Source organism: Cylas formicarius, unplaced genomic scaffold (assembly GCF_029955315.1).
Source record: "Cylas formicarius isolate icCylForm1 unplaced genomic scaffold, icCylForm1.1 PGA_scaffold_3__17_contigs__length_32017465, whole genome shotgun sequence".
Classification (NCBI taxonomy): domain Eukaryota; kingdom Metazoa; phylum Arthropoda; class Insecta; order Coleoptera; family Brentidae; genus Cylas; species Cylas formicarius.
The window spans coordinates 30,165,745-30,189,782 of record NW_026844326.1 but is presented as its reverse complement, the minus strand read 5'-3'; the positions used below and the strand labels follow the sequence as shown (position 1 = coordinate 30,189,782).

At 37.6% G+C, this 24,038-nt stretch overlaps 1 protein-coding gene across 1 annotated transcript; it reads right to left on the bottom strand.

The window, feature by feature from the left end:
- Positions 1 to 71: 71 nt before the first annotated feature.
- Positions 72 to 23,196, bottom strand: LOC132699713 (frizzled-4-like). Its single transcript, XM_060666567.1, has 5 exons — positions 22,214 to 23,196; positions 19,905 to 20,185; positions 5,668 to 5,834; positions 2,244 to 2,514; positions 72 to 890 (listed from the first exon to the last, which is right to left on the bottom strand). Exons 1-5 carry the CDS (start codon positions 22,808 to 22,810, stop codon positions 590 to 592), a joined length of 1,617 nt encoding a protein of 538 aa, XP_060522550.1. The 5' UTR covers positions 22,811 to 23,196; the 3' UTR covers positions 72 to 589.
- Positions 23,197 to 24,038: the final 842 nt, after the last annotated feature.

Here is a 24,038-nt window from a genome sequence, read left to right as displayed (position 1 = left end):
TTCAAAAGCAATTGGTCACTTTCTTATATCTATGAACAGACCATACTTTTAGTTTCATTTATGCGAGTCTGAATTAAGATAATATTTGTATTTCGTTATTTGGTTTTGTCTGTGTTTGCCAAATAATGTAATTTCTTATTAACTGGGCCTTATTTGCCGCAGGTAAATATGTATATAAAGTAATAAAAAATTACTTATTTATAACGAGTCCCTTCAATTTTGCTACATAGAGTTTCGATTGTATTCCTTTTACAAAATTTAGTAGTCAGCCTAATGTCTATTTCGCGAGCTTTTCGTAATATGCTTGTTTTTAATCAAAAAACGCATTAAAATATGTCCAAAATTGAAAAAAACCTGAAAATTTCCCGGTCGTATTTAAAATTTCTTGGTAGCTTACGCGAGAGACACCCGGCACAGAAATTAAAAATTCTTAACCTAATTTGAACTGCGCGGGGTCCCTACGGGCACGCGAGTCTCTGACACCCTCTCCTGTGATCCTTTAAGTACAAAAAAAATACGTTACGCGGCGGCCCTCCCCCCAGGGAGGGACCTCACAAGGTTCGCGACGTTTCGACCGATCGCCGCTAGTCTAGATGATGGTTTCACTTCCGGAACGCAGGTGGTGACACCTAGGCACCTTCCGGTGGGCGTGGACCGGTCGGCACGGTTGTCTCGGCGGTTGCGCATGCGCGAGAGGGTAGCAGAGCACCTGCGCGGGTTTGCTCGGCCGTTTCCGCGGTCCGAGCCGTCTCAGCGCCGATTTCCACGCCTGCGCTGACTTGGCCGACCATATCCAGAATATCGAACTGATGCCCACGAAAAGCGACATGAAATGGCGCAGCAGCAGCGCCCACAGGACCGGCTTCTTCACGCCCGACAACCAGTCCTCCCTGCGAACGAAATTTTTCAAAAGCAAAGATAAAAAAAAATGGAACGCTTGTATACTCGGACCAGAAATATAGTACTTTTCTTCGCCTACTGTTTATTACTCCAAAACAGAAGCCCCTTACCTTTCTACACTAACAAGCGGAATGTTTTCAGTCTTTTTCGCCGAGCAATTCTTGAAACATGTACATAAATATATTAATGCAAAGTAACAATTTATTCAATTTGGTTGGTACAGAAATAATCACAGAGGAAATTTCGTCTTTTGGTTTTTCCTGAATAACTTTCGAAAAGTTGGAGCTACAAAATTGAAATTTGCTTCCTTTTTAACCCTCCACGAGGCACATAAGCTTATAAGAAATGGCCCTGATCCGACGCCGGTTTCCATCTTTTTTTCGCGATCTTCGACTGTTTTTTGGACCTTGCTATGAAACACGATAGGTGTCCGAAATTTGAAGTAATCGACTTTAAATATGGCACATATATGCAGCTTTGTCCCGTGACGGAACCTATTGAAAATGGGGGGCTGGGGGTCCGGGAAGTATCCTAAAAAAATAAAATATCGCGCATGCAAGGATCTACAAAAAACATTTTGCAAAAACTGTTTACGAGACTAAAAAAATTCTTGACAATTTTTCAAAAATATACAGGGTGCGCCGCAAATTCAAAAAAACTGTAAAAAATGGGTCCCCCTATTATTAAAAATTGATTGTAAATGAAAGGCTATGATTCAGATCTCCCTTTCTTCTATATGGGTTAATTACGAATTGGATTTAAATGTGTCTCCGTTGTTAAATTTAAATTTATAACCATATACCTGTAATCAAAAATCTATATCTATATAATATATTCTAAAAGTTTAATTAATCTCGTTGAAAATTTAATTGACGTTAAAAAGGAACTACAGGCCTTATTGACATATGCTGTTTGTGTTATTTAATTAAAGAATATAACTTTGGAGGTTGAGGGTTTATGATTATTAGTTGGTATTTATCCTTGTCATTAAAGTCATAAAGTTCGGATTCTAACCATGCCATTCTTTTAAATTCAGAAAAGCACAACTTTGACGATAATTTTCATATTTTACATAATCATTCAAAAAGAAAAAAACTAAATTTTTTAGAAGCTATGGAGATTAACAAAATGAGATATTCGAATTTATTACTTAATGACCAATTGGACTTTAATGCTTCTCCGTTGTTAAATTTAAGTTTATAATCCTATACCTGTAATCAAAAGTCTATTACTACTTGGTTTTATATATGTGTCGGAATATAGTCATATTGTGCCCAATTTTCGATAAAAATGAGGTTATGTGTCGCGTGTTTTCTGTCAATTTCTCGAATTTACTTGATTACCTGTTGCTGTACTCGTAATGGTAGCTGGCTATGACGCAGAAAGTTGGGATCGCGTATAGGGCGCACAACGCGCCCAGAAAGTCCCTCTCTTTGCGCGGGGCGGTCTGGGTAAGGGGGGCGGAAGCCGTGCCGCCGCCATTTTTCGGCTTGTAAAGGATCAAGGTCCAGCCGATGGCGAGGAGGACGACGCCGACGAAGAAATAGAAAAAGTACGGCATCAGGACGAGGTAGAGGAGCGTCGTCAGGTTCTTGTTGCCCACGTAGCACGTGCCTGAAAAAAATATGCGAACCTTCTAAATTAAACGCGAGATGGCGTTGGAAACGTCGGACTGCCGCGTTTAAATTGAAACTCGCGGCGTTTCGACCTCTCCTCGTTAACATTAATCACGTTTTAAATTGCCCGCCGCCCGCCTGGAACCATTACTTATCCGTTTCGAATTAAAATGCTTCGCGAAAGCGCGCACGCAAAGGCGGCCGTGAATTTTATGTCGGTTCGCGTTCATCGGGTTCGTTGCGGAAACGGTCAACATTCGACGAACGACACCACATAAAGTTTGCCTCTCTGGACCCGGGGTATATTCACTACTCTGCGGGTTTTTATACAGGGAACCTCACAGTTTATTTTGAATAGAACGGTTGGTATATTCTGTGACCAAAAGAGAAAAATCCTCGACGGCGTCGGTAATCGGCGAATGGCCATATTTGTCTTGCCTCACTGTTTGTCAAAAGAAAAGAAGAAGAATTGTAGTGTGATTTTGTGGTTCGTAGGGTGATCGCTGGATTGGATGGTCGTTACAAATCAATTAAATCATTGCACGCAGTAATATACTGAGCGTAGTCTCGATGTTTTCAAGGCCCTTAATTGGACGGATGGGCGCCGCCTTAGATTTTTATCGCCCCTGGTTTCGTTTTCTGCCCGGTGACGTTTCAATGGATCGCGGCCGTCTAGATCGGGACTCGTGTAAAATTTACAACGGGCCATTGTTTTCCGTGACAAAAATCCGCAGACCGCGCGAGTCCCGACGAAATTTGCATGCGATGCGCTCTCGGTTGCGAAAAAAAAAAAAGAAGAACGCGGGCGGCGGCGACAGCTGGAACGCAAAAAAACAACACGACTGCCGAGGAGCAGGCACGAATATTGACAACGGAAAGCTACAAAATTATTCTTAAACGTTTTTGGCTTATAGCTTAAATCGTATGATATATTGCATAACATTTTTCTGTGTATTACTTTTTGCGTACAATTTTGCAAAACAACACGAATACATTCAGTGACACGACAATCAGAATTGACAAACGTCAAAATTCAAAGGGTGGGAAATATCTACGGAAACATCCGACTGCTCCCGAACCCGTGCGTTTGTTACCATCTCGAGAAATATCCTGGAAATGTCCGAAGGTTCTCAGATTCGGGGGAAACGAAACTGACGCGGTAAAATGACGCTTCCCGCACGCTAGATCCGTGTATAATTAGGCATTTTGCAAACAGGATAGAAAAAATATATATTTTTTTAATATCTGTAATACCACTTTATATATCTTAACGAAATTTGGCACACATACTATATATCATTATTTAGCGTACCACATGTTTTTTTTAAAATGCACCAGTGGCGTACGGAATTTCGCCTGTCTATTTTGGCAGACATTGATTCAATCATTTAAAAAAAAATATTTCTCGATTTTTTCCCTTAAAAAATGAAAATCTCTTCTCTATCTGTCTATCTTCACTTTGTATCTCAAAAGTTAAGACGTTTCTTTTTAAAATAGAGCCAGAAATCCCCCCTTAATTATTGACATTCAATTTTAAAGTTATTTCAATGGGGGTTAAACCTACGAGTTTATGAATACTAAAAATTGAAAAAATACATGTAGATCGTATCTACAGGACTTGAAGAAAAAAAAAACGCCAAATTAATTACAGAATTATGCTGACGCATTCTGCACTACTTTTCCACACTTTCCTTTTTGCCTGAAAATTGAATAGGATTTCGACATATTTTAATAATAATAATAATGTTTATTTCCATTGACTTGTAACAAAAGTACCGGATAATGTCAACAAGTAAAAAAAAAAAAAAAAACAGAACACTAAAATATAAACAGATACGTACGTACAAACGTACAATGTATATCACACTGAGAGATCATCATTACTACAATCAAAGTGTTCATCGATAGAATAAAAAACACTCTTATTTAAAATGAGCTTTAATTTTTGCTTAAATAAATGGACAGGCAATATCTGTTTATTGGTAAAATCATAGGGCTGCTAGCTACTTTGGCTAACTTATGATTAGATTAGCTCTAAAATTGTAATCTCCATCAATTCTGGTCATGCAATAATTACATGGATTACTCTTTATGTAAATTACGCTATTTAATATGAAGAGAGAGGGAAACGTTAAAATATTTAATTTCGGGAACAGGACTCTACAAGAGTGACCACGAGACTTCCCCAACATTTTTGTTATTGTTGTTATTGCACCCATACATGGCACATCTCGTTCCAGGCGTACTTAACTATTTTTTCATGTAACTTATCCCACTAAAAAAGGTAAAAAAAATGTATTTCTTACCATTACCTATATTATTATGTGTAATACTTTAAGCTTACCTCCTAACTAACAACACCGCAAATAAGCAGCACGAACACGAAACTTTTAGGTCTTTGTTTAAGGTTAAAAATACTGTTTTTCTCAGTTCTCGCCACCCAAGCACATACAATTTTAAAGTATTTGTTAAAGCTTAAAAACACTGCCTTGCCCAAGTTTTTTTTTACAGAAATACAATTAACACAAATACAAGCGCACTACTCACTAGTTTAAATGATTTTAATTGTTCAAAGAACACAAAAAATACAACGGTTTAATACGCCTTCGAATGCATTGACGGAATACACAAAAACCGTTAGAGGACTTCGCTTACGTCACAGGCGACCACGTGCGATCGATAATTTTGGCGAACGTATGTCTTATGGGATTGGGCAATCCTATTAAGTTTATAAGTTAAGACCAAGAACGTGAGACCTTCCAGATTCCCAGATGACATTGCCATCATATCATTAATAAATATTATAAATAATAAAGGTCCCAGTATGCTTCCCTGTGGGACACCGCTGGTGAGTTCTTCTTAGTACAACTCTCTGGTCACGACTCTTCAAAAACGTCTCAATCCAGGCGTAACGTATACCGCAATTATTTATCTTCCATCCACGTTCGAGACTATTTGATGATATAAGGAAACTAAACAGTCTTGAGTAGGTAATGCATTGCGAAAACCAAACTGAGAATTCGAGAAAAGTTTTGAGAAAATACTGCCATAAAAATGGCCGATATAAACATCTGTCAGCGGCCATGTTGTTTGTTGAAAGCCGCAAGGGCTTATGGGTCCAACGTCAGAATTTGCAATTGGTTTTACTTACCGGTCAATTCGTCGGAATCGACGTCGCGATGGACGAGCGCCGCTACGGTCTGGACGGCGGGGAAGCCCCACCCGCACACGTGCAAAAATGACGCGAGACTCCGCATTTTGTCCGGGGTCCACGACAGTCCCGCCCTAGCGAGCCACCATGCGCAAAGGCAAACCCACCTGGAACAAAACAGAGTAGAGAAAAATTGAACATTTTTTTATGCTCTTAGCTCATGTCAAATCAAAACTCAAACAGTGAAAGCATATAGGAAGAAGAAGAAGAAGAAGAATTTTTATTAACCACATATTGTACAATAATAATACAATTGCAGCCTGTCAATATAAGGTAAAATACAAAAACAAAATGTAAAAAGTATAACGGTATAAAAAAAACGTATTTTATAAATAACACAGTAGTGAACACTAACAAATGTAAAAGTCAACAACACTAACACGGTAGTATTGAGAAAGACTCGAATGAGTCCATCCGCCATCGAGCACAGGAATTGGATCTGTGTCCATCCACTTTATGGAAGATTTTGCGGAAGGATCTTGGTTTACGTGCTTACAAAATCCAAGTCGTGCAAGAATTGAAGCCAAACGATCATCAAGTAAAGCGTAGATTCGGCAAATCGGCCCAAAACGAAATTGCCATTGTTCCCGATTTTCATAAGCAAATTTTGTTTAGCGATGAAGCGCACTTCTGGTTGAATGGTTACGTCAACAAACAAAACTGCCGCATTTGGGGCGAAGCTAATCCTCAAGTGTATGTCGAAACACCGTTACATCCAGAAAAACTGACCGTTTGGTGCGCTTTATGGGCTGGTGGAATCATTGGTCCGTGCTTCTTCAAAAACGATGATCGGTATAGAGCTATGATTACTAACTCTTTCATTCCTGAATTGAATAACCATGATGTCCAGAACATGTGGTCTCAACAAGAGGGCGCAACACGTCACACAGCTCGTGCCACAATCGATTTATTGAAAGACACGTTTGGTGACCGCCTAATTTCACGTTTTGGACCTGCGAATTGGCCTCCAAGATCTTGTGATTTAACACCGCTAGACTACTTTCTGTGGGGCTATGTAAATTCATTCGTCTATGCGGATAAGTCACAAACGCTTGACTATTCGGAAGACAACATTCGCCGTGTTACTGTCGATATACGGCCGCAAATGTTGGAAAAAGTCATCGAAAATTGGACGTCCAGATTGGACTACATCCGCGCCAGCCGTGGCGGTCATATTTAAAATGTAATGCCACAAGATTATCTTTCGGATAAATAAAATTCATGTCAATCGAATAATCCATCGTCGTTTTATTGCAACTTAAAGTTCTATACATCGAAAAAAAAACACCCCTTACAAGTCAACGTTTAAAGAATTTTTGTCTGGATGTAACGGTGTTTCGACATACACTTGAGGATAAGCTTCGCTCCAAATGCGGCAGTTTTGTTTGTTAACGTAGCCATTCAACCAGAAGTGCGTTTCTTCGCTAAACAAAATTCGCTTATGAAAATCGGGAACAACGGCAATCTCGTTTTGGGCCCATTCGACGAATCTACGGCTTACTTGATGATCGTTTGGCTTCAATTCTTGCACGAGTTGGATTTTTAAACACGTAAACCAAGATCCTTCCGCAAAATCTTCCATAAAGTGGACGGACACAGATCCAATTCCTGTGCTCGATGGCGGATGGACTCATTCGGGTCTTCCTCAATGCTACGCTCTCCAGCAGCAATAGCTTCTTCTGTACGCACCGTACGGCGTCTCTGGGGATGCCCGTTATCAATAAGAGTAAACGTGGTGCGAAAACGTTCCATGGTTAATCGAATTAACTGCTCTGATTGCGCACACAACCATTATTTTCGAAATAAAATTGCACTATTTGCAAGCGTTGTTCAGGCGTGAGTCTATTCATGATGAATTGCCAAACCAAACTGAGAATAAATCACTTGACAGCTGTTAAATCGGTCGCCATCTTGAACAGTAATGCCAACTTAAAGTTCTATACATCGTAAAAAAAACACCCTTTATATACAATAATATACAATAAAGGCAAGTTATTATTATTATTATGAGTATTGTGAATATACGAGATATCCAGAATCCCGATCTCGATGTCTTATGGTGAATCCTATAAAGAAAATATTTCAGTTCGGTCTACGAGGTGCGTTCAAAAAGTAAGATGACTTTTGTAATTGGGCGGTAGAAGCAAAGGGTTATTATTTTGACACCCACCTACAGGCTTAATTTGGAAAGATGGAAAAAAAGTGTAAATACTAAAGTTTGAAGATTTTCGCTCCATTACCGTAAGCAAATGACAGCAACATCATTTTTTGAAAATGGAATGCAATATATATTATTAGCTTAAATCGTAAATCTTTTTTCCTGATTTCAAAAACATATAATTTATTCAGTCGTTTTTGAGATATTTCAGTTTAAAAATTATTATCATTCGATTTCTGGACAACAGCCATATTGTTTAAAAATGGTCAAGTCTGCTTTGATAGCAAGATCTGCAGCGTAAGTTAATATATTTCAAATAAGATATATGACGTGCCACCTGTATATCAAAAACCCCTTTTAATCGACCTCCTCGAGCACATAATCCAGCCATCCAATCCACCTGTCGCTCCAAATTGCTCGTTTATCGCTAAACAAATCGCCGCGCTAACGATGTACCAGCGACAATTAAGGATAATGATAAGATACTTGTTCGCCTATCGATTATCATTTTCTCTATGGAGTGCACCGCTCCACAACGTCGATTGTTAAAAAGTGACGGCGTTTTTGATTTACTTTATATTTTTCAAAAGCACAGTGGTTGGCTAATAAAAAGTCACCTTTTCAGTCAGTTTTCCAAAAAAATGTTTGCGACGCAGTGTTGGACAATCTTTGATTTAAAAAAAAAATCTAAAATCTTTTTTTTATTCACGACTTTTTTTATTTATCAAAAGAAACTAGCATAGGGCAGTTTTTTTTTTTCGTAATAATAATATTTCTTTATTACCGTGGGACGCTACACACAAAAACAATTGTTTACAAAGTTTTACATGTCACGTCATGACATTAACAACATTTGACATCAGGTTTACGGGGGGGTATCTGTTACACTTCAAGATCGATCTTAATGGTCTATTTTGAATTACTTGAAACTCATTTATCTTATAATTCGGTAAGTTATACAGGAGTGTGGGGCAAAATTTCAGATGAGATGCCGCAATGCTGTTATATAAAAGGTATTTGGTGTACATGGAAAGACTATGGCCTATTCTACGTACACTTTTTGTGAAAATTATCTCATTACATGCGGTCGTAGCGTTCGCTCTGAGTCTAACATGACTAATTTTATTATATTTTCTATATTGACAGCACTCAATTTTTGTTTCCTCCCAAAATTACAAAATTTAGACATCGAATTGTTAATATTAAGTTTGTGTTTGCATAACCATTCATATATTCGGTTCAAATCACGGTTAATACTACGTTTCATCTGATCTGTGTCACTACCAACTATATATAACATTGTATCATCTGCGAATAATTCGATTTTGCTATCGTTAATTACCTTAACCTTAAGTTGTGCTTTACTTTTTATTTGTGACAATATTTTCAGGTTGTGCATTTTGTGTTGGTCTGAATAATTTTTTTTTTTTTAAAATAGGAGCCTGATTTTATTAATTTAAAATCATGATTAAATTAAAAAAAAAAAAACATTTAAAGCAAAGATTGGCAAGAAGATAGGTTTTCTCAGAAGAGTCCCTCAAAATCTTAGCCATTGTACTCGACTTCGTATTTCAATACTATAGTATATCGACATTTCGCTTATTGCAATTCACTTCTAATATCTTGTAACAAGTCAGACGTACAAAGACTTCAAATCTCGCCAAACAAAGCAATGCGAACTATTTTATCTTGTTCCCGATACACTCCTGTGCGTCTTATGCCTGTTGGCTCTCTATGTCCCAGACCATTGAAATATCTAACATTCTATTGATTTTCAAGATTCGACAGCAATTGCTACCCCCATACTTACAGGAATATTTAACTCCAAGGTGCATGAAACATGCTTATAATATCAGATCTAAAAACAACTTCGATATTCAGTCAACCAGAACAACACATATGCAAAAAAGTCTTTTCAATGATGATGATTAATACTTATATTTTTATGTACATTTGTTTAAAATTTGTTGATGTTTAGTAGCATATTAAATATTAAAACAAATACGTAAAACATTAAATATAGGACAAAAGAAAATTTAGGAACCCGATTCTTTTTAAATTTGGCGCCACGACCGGCACAAGTCGCCGCGTTTTGATTGGTCGGCACAGTTAGAAAGTTAACGTATGCACATCGCGTACGCGGCAGAACGAAAGCAAAGCACACTATTCGTTCGCGCCTCGCGTGGCCGACAATTTAATAATAAGGATTAGCGGGCGCGTGTGACGGCCGGTAATTTTCCTGTCGCGTTCCTTTTTATCGGCCGCCGCCGGCAACGCGGACGCTAATGGGGTCCAGTTTAACGTCACTCTAGCGAATTTTTTTCTTCTTTCCGTGAACCTCGGCTCGAGGTGAAAGACGCCGTGTTTTTCGAACGCGTTGCCAAAATGTGGCGAATTCTTTCGGTGACTTTAAGCAATTGGGTCAAGTAAAATTTACATAAACCAAAACTATAAACTTCGCAAATACCCCGTAAGTCTCTTCTTGAACACTCTTGGGCAAGGTGCGCCCTTAATATTATCCGGCAGTTCATTGAAATTACAAACACCATCGTAGAGTTTTCTGTAAATTTGTTGTTTTTACCATAGAAACATTGAAGTGCCGATTGGAACGTATATTATATTGATAAAAGTTTGACTGTTTTTCCAACCATAATTTATCACCTGGTTGGTGATCGTGCGCAATTCCATAAACCAACATTAAAGTTGCTCTTCTAATGAACTGCCCGACATTTAGCCAATTTAGCTGGTCTAACTTACTCTTTATAGGAGTATATCTCGATCAGGATGATTTCATAACCCTATTTTGTTGTAACTGTAACTTATTTAAATCTTCTTTTGTACAAGATATAAGCAATGAACAAACATTATACACTAATATCCTAGTCCACTGCGACAAAAACCGCGACACACGGTTAAAAAACCCTATTTTCTTACCAATTTTTTTGCATAGATACCCCGACTTATAAAATTTCCCCCAATAAACCGAATTTTTGAGACGCTTTCAGTACCATCTCCAGTACCAGGTTAAAAATGTGACGCACAGTGCGTGGGAACAGTCTCTCACGATAAAACTTGATAAGCCGGTGAGGACCTGCAGTCATTTTGTTTTTGAGTGCTTTGCTTGCTGATAAGACATCCTGGATGGTATACTTGGGTACATCTTTGTCAAAAATTATTAGAAAATAACCCAGGATGTAAAGGATATTTTTACTCCGATAGATACTATATCAACCGCAAATTTATAACCAATTTTATCAAAAAGCCGTCACCACACTTATTTCGTGGGACATCCATTTCAGGAACACAGCCCGTCAACAGTAAAGTACGTGGAGGTATGGTCTGTTCATAGATATAAGAATGTGACCAAGTGCTTTTGAATGGGATTATCCAAGGGTGGTCATTAGCATAAAATGCAACAAGATTATTACCTAAAGTTTCGGAATTTAAATTCAGGTAAAATTGTGGCCCGTAATAGAAAATAATAAATAATAATCTTGTTGCAGTCTATGTTAATGACCACCCTTGGATAATCCCATTCAAAAGCACTTGGTCACTTTCTTATATCTATGAACAGACCATAACTTACAAGTTGTGAATAATCTAAATGTGGTGGTCAAATACAATAAATGTATGGGAGGTGTCGACCGCGCAGACTCTCATTCAGGCGTTATACTGTTTCCTGAGGAAGTCTTTGAAATGGTGGCGAAAGTTATTTTTCTGGGGACTCGAAATGTCCAGTGTCAATGCATATTTATTGTATAAAATTTCATTATGGGACCAAAACAAAAAAACAATGACACATTAGTTAACAGCTAACACTGTAGAAGATCTGAAGGATCGTAGTTTCTTTCCTCTTCTTATATTATTACTATTAATAGTAGGTAGTGTTTTTTTTTAAATAAGATTCGTTTATTATTTATCTTGTTGTTAGGATGTTGTTATTTCAGTCTTGTAATATATTATTGGTAACTTAAAACTAATCATTTTGATTTGGATAGATATTTTATTCATTTGTTCACAGACAGTCAGTGGTATGCCACATTCGCATTCATTTATGAGCATAAAAAATTATTTCCCTGCATTAACTAACTAACTAAATTAAATTTCTTTAGCAATGTTCGAAGATTGTTTAAAAAAAATTATTTTAAGAGAATTCAGTGGCGTACCTGCCAGGACGCCCGCCACTGGTGTATTTTTTTTTAAATGGGACATTAAATAATATATATATATATATATATATATATATATATATATATATATATATATATATATATATATATATATATATATATATATATATATATATATATATATATATATATATATATATATATATATATATATATATATATATATAAATATATTAAATAATATAAATATAAATATAATAAATAATATATAAAAAATATATTTTATTATTGAAAACTTTACCACCTTGTATATCGAAAGTTAAGACGTTTAGGGCATATGTTGATGTGAAGTTTTCTTTTGAAAATAGACCGAAAAATCGCCCATGTAATTGTTGACATTCACCTAACAAAAATCCTGTATAGGGAAGTAAGAAAAGAAAAGAATGTCGACGAGCCGCCGCTGCCGGTCGTTTCCCAGGCGACCGCATCTTGTATCTCGTTATACTCGTCTCGCGGTCGATCACAGCATCTCGTTAGATTCTCCCCCCCCCCCCTTCCACAACGACAAAACTTCAACGCGAGTGCTAATGCCCGCACGCGGGGTTGCCAAGTCGCTACGCGGCTGCCCAAAAAGTGTGTTCCATCGAATTCAACATGAATTTCTTCTTCTTCTTTTTCTTCTTCTTCTTATTCCCACGTTAAGTCCAAGGACTTGTGTCTACTGGATAATATTTAGTCTTATTTGTGTTTCTGGTGACCAGCTATCTTGCCATCTTTTTTGTGGTCTTCCTCTTGATCTTTTCCCCTCGGGTTTTCCACCTCTTGTGATCTTTGCTAATCGGCGCTCTTCCATTCTCGTTACCAGTTGATTCCAATTTCTTTTTTCTCTCGTCCCCATCTTACTATATCTTGAATATTACATTGTTGCCGGATATCATCGTTTCTTACATGATCTCATTTAGTCTTTCATATTATGCATCTTAATATTTTCATTTCAGTTGTTCTTAGCGCTTGTTTTGTTTCCTTTGAATCGGCTCTAGTTTTTATGGCATACGTAAGTATTGGTCTTATACATGTTTTACATATTCTTGTTTTCGTTCCTGTCCATAGATGTTTATTTCTCCACACTATATCCCTTAATGCACCTGCTGTGGCTGCTGCTTTCCTTACTTGGTATATCGTCTCTATCGGGTGAATAATTTTAAGTAATTTAAGTAGGTAATAAAAATAATTTGTAATTTTATTTTAGATTTAAACATACATACATAAATAAATAAATATTATTTAGTATCTTTCCTAACAAAACCCCAAATAATTAAATTCTAAGCAAATTACGGACCTGTTCGGATATATTTCATTCTTACAGCTTGTCCGGGTCTTTCCTTAATTCGTATTTTATTTTCCTCGATCTATGAGTAGTTGGAACTTGATTGTGTGTCCAATTTTTTTTGACATACATCATTTATTTGATCTTTAAAAACAATAAACGTCCGCCTCAGTTTGGTTATATGGGTTTTGTTTGGCAACGTAAGCTAGATTTAAACAGCTATTCACTTTCAATTTTCTGTGGATATACAGTATTAATAATTGATAGGCCAAATCTCAAGTTGCTTGTAGAATTTCCGATAAAACGGCACACTTGGCAACCGCGGTCTCGTGCGGCCTACTACGCGAGTCGCCGGCCGGTAGTCCGAGGTGCGACGGCCGCTCGAACGCGTAGCAGGCGCCTCTGCCAGAGAACGGCCGTAACCAGACCCGTGATTCATCTGTTTCTTCGCGCCCGCCCGTCCCGCATTCCGACGAACACATGGCGGATTGTTTATTTACTTTTTTCTCTCTCTTACTCCACAAATATTTATTTTCACGGCATCGGCAGCCGCGTCGTATGTTGTCGAACACGCGGTGTCGTGTGTGTGTTGGTTCAACATACATATCGCGCGTTAAATTCCGGTGGAAAAAAAAAACGCTACGGAAAATGATGTCGATATCGCCAAAACAAAAACCCATTAGTCAAAACTGCAGACAGCTGTAATAAGCAGAGTAATATATTTCAAAATGTCTGACTTTACATCGACAGAAGTCATCAAATGAGCCCAAACTAAAACTTTACATAGTCGCAAGTCATCAAATTGGCCCAAGGTAAAACTGACGTAGCCAAAATGCATCAAATGAGCCAAGCCAACGCTATACATAGCCAGCAGGATCAGATGGGACCAAGCTAAAACTGTACTTAGCCAAGATGCATCAAATGAGTCCAAACTAAAACTTTACAGAGTCAGAAGGCATTAAAATAGCCCAAGGTAAATCTCACGTAGCCAAAATGCATCAAATGAGCCAAATCTAAAAGTTTACTTGGTCAGAAAGCATCAAATTAGACCAAGGTAAAACCGACGTAGCCAAAATGCATCAAATGAGCCAAATCTAAAACTTTACTTGGTCAGAAAGCATCAAATTGGCCCAAGGTAAAACTGACGCAGTCAAAATGCCAAGCCAAAGCCCTACATAGCCAGCAGGATCAGATCGGACCAAGCTAAAACTTTACGTAGCCAGAAGACATCAAAATGAAGAAGGCTATGAGCCCAAGCCAAAACTTTTCGAAGCCACTAGATCAGCCCAGGCTAAAACTTTACATTACCAGTAGACATTAAAAGAGCCCAAGCCATAGTTTGCAAAGCCAGAAGTCGTCAGATTAACCCAAGCTGTTTATTTTAGCACAAAGACGTACAATATCTTTCATATATTGATAATTACTCGTTGCTAACAAGGGTACTGCTGGCTTAAATGCTTTTTTACTTCTAGTTAAAGGAAGAAGCGGTTTTTCAAAAATTTTTGAGTTTTAAACGTCTATCAACAACAACTTGACTCGATAATCTGTAGACTTTCATGGTTATGTTCTTGCTGAAAATCCCAGGTCTTTGATATAAGATCTTACCACTCGTTGGAGTGGGTGGTCGTTACAAATTAATTTAATTTTCGGATTGCCACTGCTGTAGCGGCGTAAAGGTAAGTAAATACAGGGGAGTTCGGATATAGCAAACCCGTTTTTTCAACACATTTTGAAATATACTCAAAAAGTCTTTCGGATACGGTGAACTAAATTTTGTCAACATTAAGATACATTTTCCGATTTTAATGAACTTTTTCGGGGTTCCCCCGATAATTCCCCGGAGAAAGGGTAAATTTCATAAGAACAGTTGTTTTTTTATTGTTTTGATCTCAGTTGTGATTTAGATTTTGTAGAGAATATTGATGACAGACCTTCAAATGGAGAAGCAAAAGTGATACTCGTCGTGAAATGAATTTGCCTGAAGCATTACAGGAAAAAAAGTTGTAAAAGACTCAGAAAATCAGCTCACGAAGGCGTCAATAAGGGACTTTTACAGTGGTTTACAAAAAAATGAAAAGAAAATGTTCCCAAGGAAGAGATTTTGTGTGTTCGAGAAGTAGGACTGGACGTTTTAAGAACAGAAATTGTATCCCTGGAGGAAAAATTGATAAGACATTGAAATTCCAAGGAGAAGGTGTGCAGATGGAAAATTGTCCGAGGTTCGAATAACAGTTCTGGTTACTGCAAACATGAGAAAACTGTTTGTTATCGGTAACTCAGTAAACCCAAGATGTGTTTTAAAAACAAGACCCTACGAGTCAAGTATCGGTCAAAGAGCAAAGCGTGGATGACATCTGACTTATTTACCGATGGGCTGATCCAATGGGATACATAATTGAAGAAGAACAGAAAAATTATTCTTCAAATCCCACTGGTTTTTAGGCCACCCAATACCAGTTCAAAGCTGCAGCCCATGGATCAAAGCCTAATCCATTTCCTGAAGATTTTGCTGATAAAGACGATAGAAGCAACTGTTGAAGGACAAGAGCTTATTGGGTGTTGTAAATTTTATACTGTAAACTGTACTGTAAACTTTAAGCCCTAGATTTTTTGCATAATTATCAAAGACGTATTCCTTCTGTAGGTTCAAGCTTTGTCCAACCCCAATTAATTGCTTTTTGGTATAATCTTCGTGAAAATAAATGTAGTTTTGGATTCTTGCTTTTGTGTCACATGAGGAAGGGGTTTTAGTCAACTGTCTGTGATAACTTGCATTGTCCATTACAATGACGTTATTAGGATTAATGTTTGGAACTAGTTTGTTTTTACGGACCACAATTTTACTTGAATTTAAATTCCTAAACTTTAGGTAATAATCTTGTTGCATTGTATGTTAATGGCCACCCTTGGATAATCCGATTCAAAAGCAATTGGGCATTCTCTTATATCTACGAACAGACCATACCCCAACGTAGTTTAGTTTAGTTGACGTTGTTTACGGTTACCATGGAGACGTTTACCACGTGAATTAATTCTTTTTAGGCATTACAAAACCCGCTTGTTTAATGCCGCCGAAAATATCTAGAAAAAACACGAAAAGTAAAACTTGGAATTTTTCAACTTTTTGGGGTCAAGAAAATAACGGCAACGCCGCCAGACGACCCTTTTCTCATTAACACACAACAATAACGATAACAACGGGTGGAAAACGCCGCGTAACGTTCCCTCGTTAACCGTCCATTATTATTATTTTTTTTATGCCTCCGCGAGAAGCCAGTTTCTCCGATGAGTCGGCTTAAAGGACCCAGCGAGAACAACCTGTCCCTCGAACGAGGCTCGATCCATCATCGAGATTAACATCGGACGTCGCGGACCGCCGAAAGAGCTTCGGAATGGGACGGCCGTACGAACGCGAGTCGTTATACTTCGACCAGAAATATAGCGCTTTTATAACTTGAAAAATCGGCACTATCGCTGCTGTCGTCACCTAGTTCAATTATTCGTTACGGTCCATTCCAAGCAAAACCTAATTAATGCAGAATAAACATCTGTTGCGATGGGTTTTACCGCGGTCCTGCTTAAAACGTCAAAGCAATAAGCGCACTATATTTTTGGTCCTATTATGTACACACATACACAGAATCTCTATTCAAATTTCAAACGTAGCCTGTTCGATCCGCCTAGATCATGTCTAGATCATTGTGCGAAATGAGTGGACAGGTGCAAATAAAATAAAAATCGTGATTTGTTTTTAATTTAATTTTCATAAGAATATGTATATCCCGTTTTTTTTATAACAATTACAAAAGATTTTAAAGCCACAATTTACAAATTTTCGTTGCCGAATACGCATTCCTTAATATAGCAAATATCGACATCGATAATATCTTTTCACTCGAACGTTTCGGCGGCTTTCGTGGATACGATTTCATAGTATTCTGTGCCGATTCGACAGAAGGTAAAGGGTCAGCTTTTAACTTAGCTATAAGGTAAGGGTCAGCTTTTAACTTAGCTATAAGGTGAACGGCTGCTTTTAAATTGGCTATAAGGTGAAGGTCAGCTTTTAACTTAGCTATAAGGCAAGGGTCAGCTTTTAACTTAGCTATAAGGTGAACGGCTGCTTTTAAATTGGCTATAAGGTGAAGGTCAGCTTTTAACTTAGCTATAAGGCAAGGGTCAGCTTTTAACTTAGCTATAAGGTGAACGGCTGCTTTTAAATTGGCTATAAGGTGAAGATCATCTTTTAACTTAGCTATAAGGCAAGGGTCAGCTTTTAACTTAGCTATAAGGTGAACGGCTGCTTTTAAATTGGCTATACGGTGAAGGTCAGCTTTTAACTTAGCTATAAGGTAAAGGTTAACTTTTAACTTAGCTATAACGGCGGGCAACGCAAACCAAGGGACCTGTGCATTTTCTCGAACAATTTACAATAGTCTCGCGATCAAATTAACCTCCAGAAACGCACGTCAGCGGACCGCCATTTTGATTTGTCACGACGAAACAACAGACCGCTTTTGATCTCCGCGCGTGTTGACGAACGTGTAATTTTTAACGGTTCATTTTAACGTAAACGGTACCGAGTGTTTACCTTAGCCGTGGCTCAATCTTCAAAGCGATATCGCACCTTGTTATTAAGTCGACGATGTTATTTATTGGATGATCGACTTGGGAAAAAAAACAACCTCAAAAAAATTACAGGAGTTATGTAACCTTTTTCTCTGGTTTTCAACATTACGAGCGGATAAGCCAAACCACACGTATAATTAAACTGGAACAAGAAATGTTCAGATTTTCACAGTTTTTTATTGATTTATGACTGCTGTTTCGGCATATCACAATATACCGACATCTGTACAGAATGTTTTCTAATTGAACGTCAACGATTCTTGGGTCCATTTTAAAAAGAAAACTTTATATGAACACATGTCCTAAACGTCTTCACTTTTCAGATGCGATGCGGTGAAGTTGTTTGTTTAATATCGGTAATACCAGTATAGATATTAAAATCTGGGTGGAATTTTAAAATATTTACGAATTTGTTGGTTTTGGTTGGTTGGTGGTTGGTTTTCGATAGCTATGGCCGTCTTCCCTTTATCTGCACGTGTAAATATTATGATATTTTCAGAAGCTTTGTTTTTGATAGATTTCACTGACTGATTTCAGTGACATTTGAGAAATTGGTGTTTGTTGTTATCTATTAATTGAGAGTTTATTATATTCGCTAATAAATGTTTGTTTAAATTAGAATCGTTAATGTCCTTAATTGCTAATTCACAGTCGATCCCTGAACAGTATAATTCTCTATTAATGTTCGAGTGCAAAAACATATATATGAATGATATAAATTCAATTCAATTTCGCGAAAAATCTGAACTATTAGTTCTTATTTATTTTATTAGTTATTTTGTTATTAGTTTACTATAAGTACCTATCAATCAATACATATAATGATAAATTAACGTGGCTTCCTTGTAGGTAGCTCGCTGTTTATTCCAAAATTAACGAAGTAGCTAAACACATTGAAGAGGTTGGCGACCACGCACCAAAGTTCTCGAGGACGCACGTGCGTTGAGGCGGATCTGTTGCTCGGACGCGAAGTCACATCTGACCGAGACAGTGATAAATATCTCCGAAATAAGGTCCGACCGGGAACGAGATAGGCATCGATCGACAATGGGAAACGTGTCAAAAATATCTCTTGGAAACGGTTTCTCGTCCTACCTGGACGTTCTCTTTCGACCCGCCTAGTCATGAGAAACGTAAACATTCTTGTGTTCGGTGTCGTAGAAATTACACGGTCGAACGCGATGATCGAGCTCTGAATTCCGAACTTTTTTCATCTATCACAACGCGAAAAAATACCGAAAAGGTGTAGTCCGTCTCAATCACGGCAATAAAACTCGGGTCGGTGGGTAGACTGTTGCGGAAGAACCCTCAAATGTTTTGGTAATAATATAATAATAATAAATCCATTTTTCTGGATAAAAACATAAGTAACCGTATTGTATCGTACATCGTTGAATTCGCAATGAAAAGCACAACCTAATACTGTGTGTACTTTTTTTCCGTCCCATAAGAAAAATCAAAGTTGATGGTGGTTCCATGGAATCGAAATATATATATATATATATATATATATATATATATATATATATATATATATATATATATATATATATATATATATATATATATATATATATATATATATATATATATATATATATATATATATATATATATATATATATATATATATATATATATATATATATATATATATATATATATATATATATATATTTATACGTTTCGCCAAAATCTCACTTGGCATCTTCAATGCTCGCGTTATATATAATAATTATATATATTTATTATAAAGTATTTAATAAAAAAAACGCTACCGCTATAGATTAAAAAATGTGTTATTGGTATTTATAAGACTTTCGAAAGCCCGAAAAAAATATTTTCCCTACCTTTTCCCAAGAACCTATTGAACGACCCTCGTATTTTGTTATTTGAAAAACACCTAAATAATATTAAAAAAAAAAATCCAGCTTACCACGCGTTGGCGGCCATGCCGAAGTAATACAGCAGCAGGAAAATGAAGGCGCAGTTGACGTTGCGCAGGCCGTCTTCGCTGCTGGGCGTCGCGTCGTCGACGCAGTGGACGCCCGCGCGTCCAGCGAAAGACCGCAGCGTCCAACCGGCGCCCACCAGGAAATAGCACAGCGACAAGATCGCCAACGGCAAAGCGCGGATCTTGCCGCCTCCCAACGTGAGCGTCAGGGCCGCCCCCAGGCTTGATGCGAGACACGCCAGCGCCCAGACGGTGATCCAGACCTGTCCACCAAGAAACAACCAGCTGTTAGTATCGGGAACGTGTATTTAGAAACGACGCACAGATGGGTTATAAATAAATAAAATAAAAACGCTTTGCATGTAAAAAAAAAACATAAATTCACTTACAATAGGGAAACTTTTACAATAAATATTATAAATAAATAAATAATTCCATAAACAACTTGCAATAGGGCAAATTATAAAACAAATATCACAAATAAATAAAAACGCCTTACATTAAAGAAATATCATAAAAAAAATAAATAAATAACAATGTCTTGCATGTAAAAAAAATCAAAAGTTAACTTAAATAGGGTAAATTTTACAATAAATGTCATAAATAAATAAATAAAAACGCCTTGCACGTAAAAAATGCATAAACCAACTTACAATAGGGCAAATTGTACAACAAATATCATAAATAAATAAATAAAAAAAACTAAATAAATAAAATAAAAAATAAATAAATCAGCTTGCAATAGGGCAAATTTTACAATAAAGATCATAAATAAATAATTCAATTAAACAATGATACAAATAGCATAGCTTGAGAAGCCACAAATTATCGTGAAAATAATCGGCCAAATTAGAATTTTGCTCTGTTAGAAATATAAGAACTTCATCTTTTAAAGTTAATAATCGTTTCAAACTTCGACCTCTTGATAACCACCTAACTTCAGCATGTAGCAATAAACTTGTATAATATGCTACTTCCATATTTTCATTTATAGGCCCTACATAACAGTTTTGCATTGCCACTTTTTTCAAAAAATAGTTATAATAAAACTACAATAGTATTTTGTATGATTTTTATTTGTATTTATATTTGTACGTAGTGTGTATACTAATTTTAAAATTTTATTTATAATGATTGAAAAGTATCAGGTCTTTGCCCCCCCCCTACCCATGGGGGTCGCGACCCGCAGTTTAAGAAGCCCTGGTACAGTGGATCGTTTTATTTGGCACACGGTGTACAAATAACCCGAATTTATAATTATAAGGAAAAAAAATTGTTAATTTTTGCCTTGCACCACGCACTCCTACGGAATGATCCACTTTGTAAATGTAAAAAATACCCCTTTGTGGGACGACCGTAGCGATTGGCGTTTATGGCCCCCGTAAATGTTTTTAATAACAAATTTATTGATTTACAACCGCACACATCGCTCGGAATTATTTACGACGTATTATATTACTGGGTACAAATAAGGAGTCGTTCATGCGCCCGAAACGGAAACGATAGTAAAACGAGAAAGGAATATCAAGCGAGACGTGCATTTTTATCGGCCTTTACGAATATCGCCTTCATTACGACTACTTAGGCTTTAGATTCGGTACTTTGCCGCGCTCGTGACCGGCCTTTTAACCGTCAGGTTTTATTTTTAACGTCGCGTCTTTCCAAATTGACGGAAACGAACGGACTAACATCGTCAATGTTGTTACAAATACTACCAATTTACAAATCTTCTACGTCGGTTGTTTATAAATGAAATTTGCTGACGTTCGGCCAATCATCCTGTTGGCTTCTTCAGAGCTCAACTGAAACTGCACAGTAAAAAATGCAGGTACAGTAGAACCTTGATTATCCGGGCCAGCTTTCGCAGGACAATCGAAAACGCGTATAATCCAAAGACCTTTTTCATATTTATTTAGATAAATACATGTGCCAAACAAATAGAACGAACGTAATACAAGATACAACATACACGTAACACAAAATAAAATATAGTGTATACAATACGTGCACAATAAATTATGTTTGCAAAAATCACACTTTATAATTTATTTCATTTTTCCAAAGTGAAGTACATGAATGTCATATAAATTCCAGAAAGACAATTTTAACATGCTTTAATACGAGTTAAAATTGAGTAAAAATTATTTCTGCTTTTTAGAGCGTTTTTTATCTCCATACAAATGGTTAGAAACGAATAATGTGAAATTCCAGTTGCAAAGGCGATTAATTTAACCGTAGCCGCGCATAGAAAAGATCAGCATGTTTAACATGACATAACCTAAAATCCGTACCTCTGCGATTCTCTTCTCCGTGTCGTCGAAGACGCCGCCTCCTTGATCGCACGCGCGGACGCAACCACCTGTCGGTTTCGAACCCCGGGAGCCACAGTCAAATTTGCTGACGGCGGGATCGACCGGCGCCCGGATGTCGATCTTGTCTTTTGGTCCCTCCATGCACATATGGTCGTGGTTATTCTCGACCGGGAAACGGGAACAGTTCAAAGCGTCGGCCCACGGGAATCCGAACTCTTGCAGCACTGGGTAACACCGCGAACGAACGTTTTCGCACAAACCGCGACACGGCCCAATCGGATTCGCCACCTTTTCCGTACACATCGGCACGTAAACCGAGCACAAAAACAGCTTGAGATGCCGACTGCATCCGTACTGGATCAACGGCGAGAATGTCTGCAGATTATAGTCGGCTTCTTGTTGGATATCGTTGCCTCCTAGATTCGGCATCCCCGTCATGTTGTAGCCGAGGTCGGAGCACATTTTCACGCGTATCGGCTCGCAGGTACGGAACATTGGCTCGGACGCGACCAGAGTTCCGCCGAAGAGCAAAGCGCGAATCGCCAAACTCGCGAGAAACATGGCGCCCGCGCGCATCTACCGCAACCGACAGAATCTCGAACCCGAATGACGCGTCCGCGCACGGCCAACTACCCGTCGCGCGAATGCCCGCCGGAAACGGCCGAACGACGCCGATTATGCAAATCGGACGACTCGATGCTCGTTTAGGTAAAAAGCAAAGTTATTCGCCGCAGAATTTTTAACGCGCCGCGGTAACGAGAATCTCTCGACGTGCCGGGCGACTGGATTTTTCGAAAGCGTTCCGGGCTTTTTATCCGGGGCGTTTGTGTTTGCTTTCGCGGCGGAGCGCCGTTTATTACGCCCGATTAATAAATTGCCGCGGCGACGACGCGTTTGTACCGGCTGTCCGTCGAAAACGGGATTTTGGCGGAATCGACGCTCGGTTTTGCCCAGTGGGCCGGAAAAAATTTGTTAAAAACGAAGATATGTCGCAAAAGTCTTAACTTTTGCTAAAGTTTGCCAAAAATAAAATATATAATAGAAAGTTATTAAAAGTAAAAATAAGAAGAATTTCAACCTGAATTTGAATGCCTCATTTTGTTAATCTCCATGGCTTCCAATAAATTTAATTTTCTACTTTTTGCGGCTGTACGTAAAGTATCAAAATTGTGGTCAAAAATGTGTTTTTCTGTGTTTAAGTGTGTAGCATAATTATTATTATTATTATTATTATTAAGTACTTTTCTGAATTTGGACAGCGTGTATATATTACTATTTACAATAGGCGTGAACCTTTGCTTTTAAACAAGTCGAAATAATTTCCGCAAAGGCCGCGCCAGTGGGTTCGCCCTGTATACCGAGGCGCTTAACCAATTAGTGTTAAAAATTCCGAATCTCTCGCGCCTATAGTTTGTTCTTTATACTCGTCGGTAGTCGACACGTAATTTAGAGTGTCTACCGGGTGTCCGAGCAAACATTTGCGGCGTGCCGGTCGTCTTTTTCTATTCTGTAGCGGCCGAGTGAAATTGTCGCTTAGTTTGAACGGCGTTAAACCGAAGATAAATGTTTACTCTATGCAACTCACTTAATTACCTAATAACAAAAATAATTAATTAAAGTTTATGAGCTAACCAAACGAGGTAACAAATTTGAATAAATAAATCTATAACAAAAAGTTGACTAAAAACTGTTCGTTAATTCGGTCCATAAAGTTTTGTAAAAAATGTTCCTCTTAAAATATATATATATATATATATATATATATATATATATATATATATATATATATATATATATATACAGG

Bases quoted from the DNA above. Each gene is read 5' to 3' on its own strand.
- LOC132699713 (XM_060666567.1), bottom strand. From the start codon at position 22,810: ATGCGCGCGGGCGCCATGTTTCTCGCGAGTTTGGCGATTCGCGCTTTG. The intron at 5,835-19,904 runs GTAAGCTGGATT...GTTTTGTTCCAG, and splicing joins GGCATGGCCGCCAACGCGTG to GTGGGTTTGCCTTTGCGCAT. The intron at 891-2,243 runs GTAATCAAGTAA...TTTCGTTCGCAG, and splicing joins CATTACGAGTACAGCAACAG to GGAGGACTGGTTGTCGGGCG.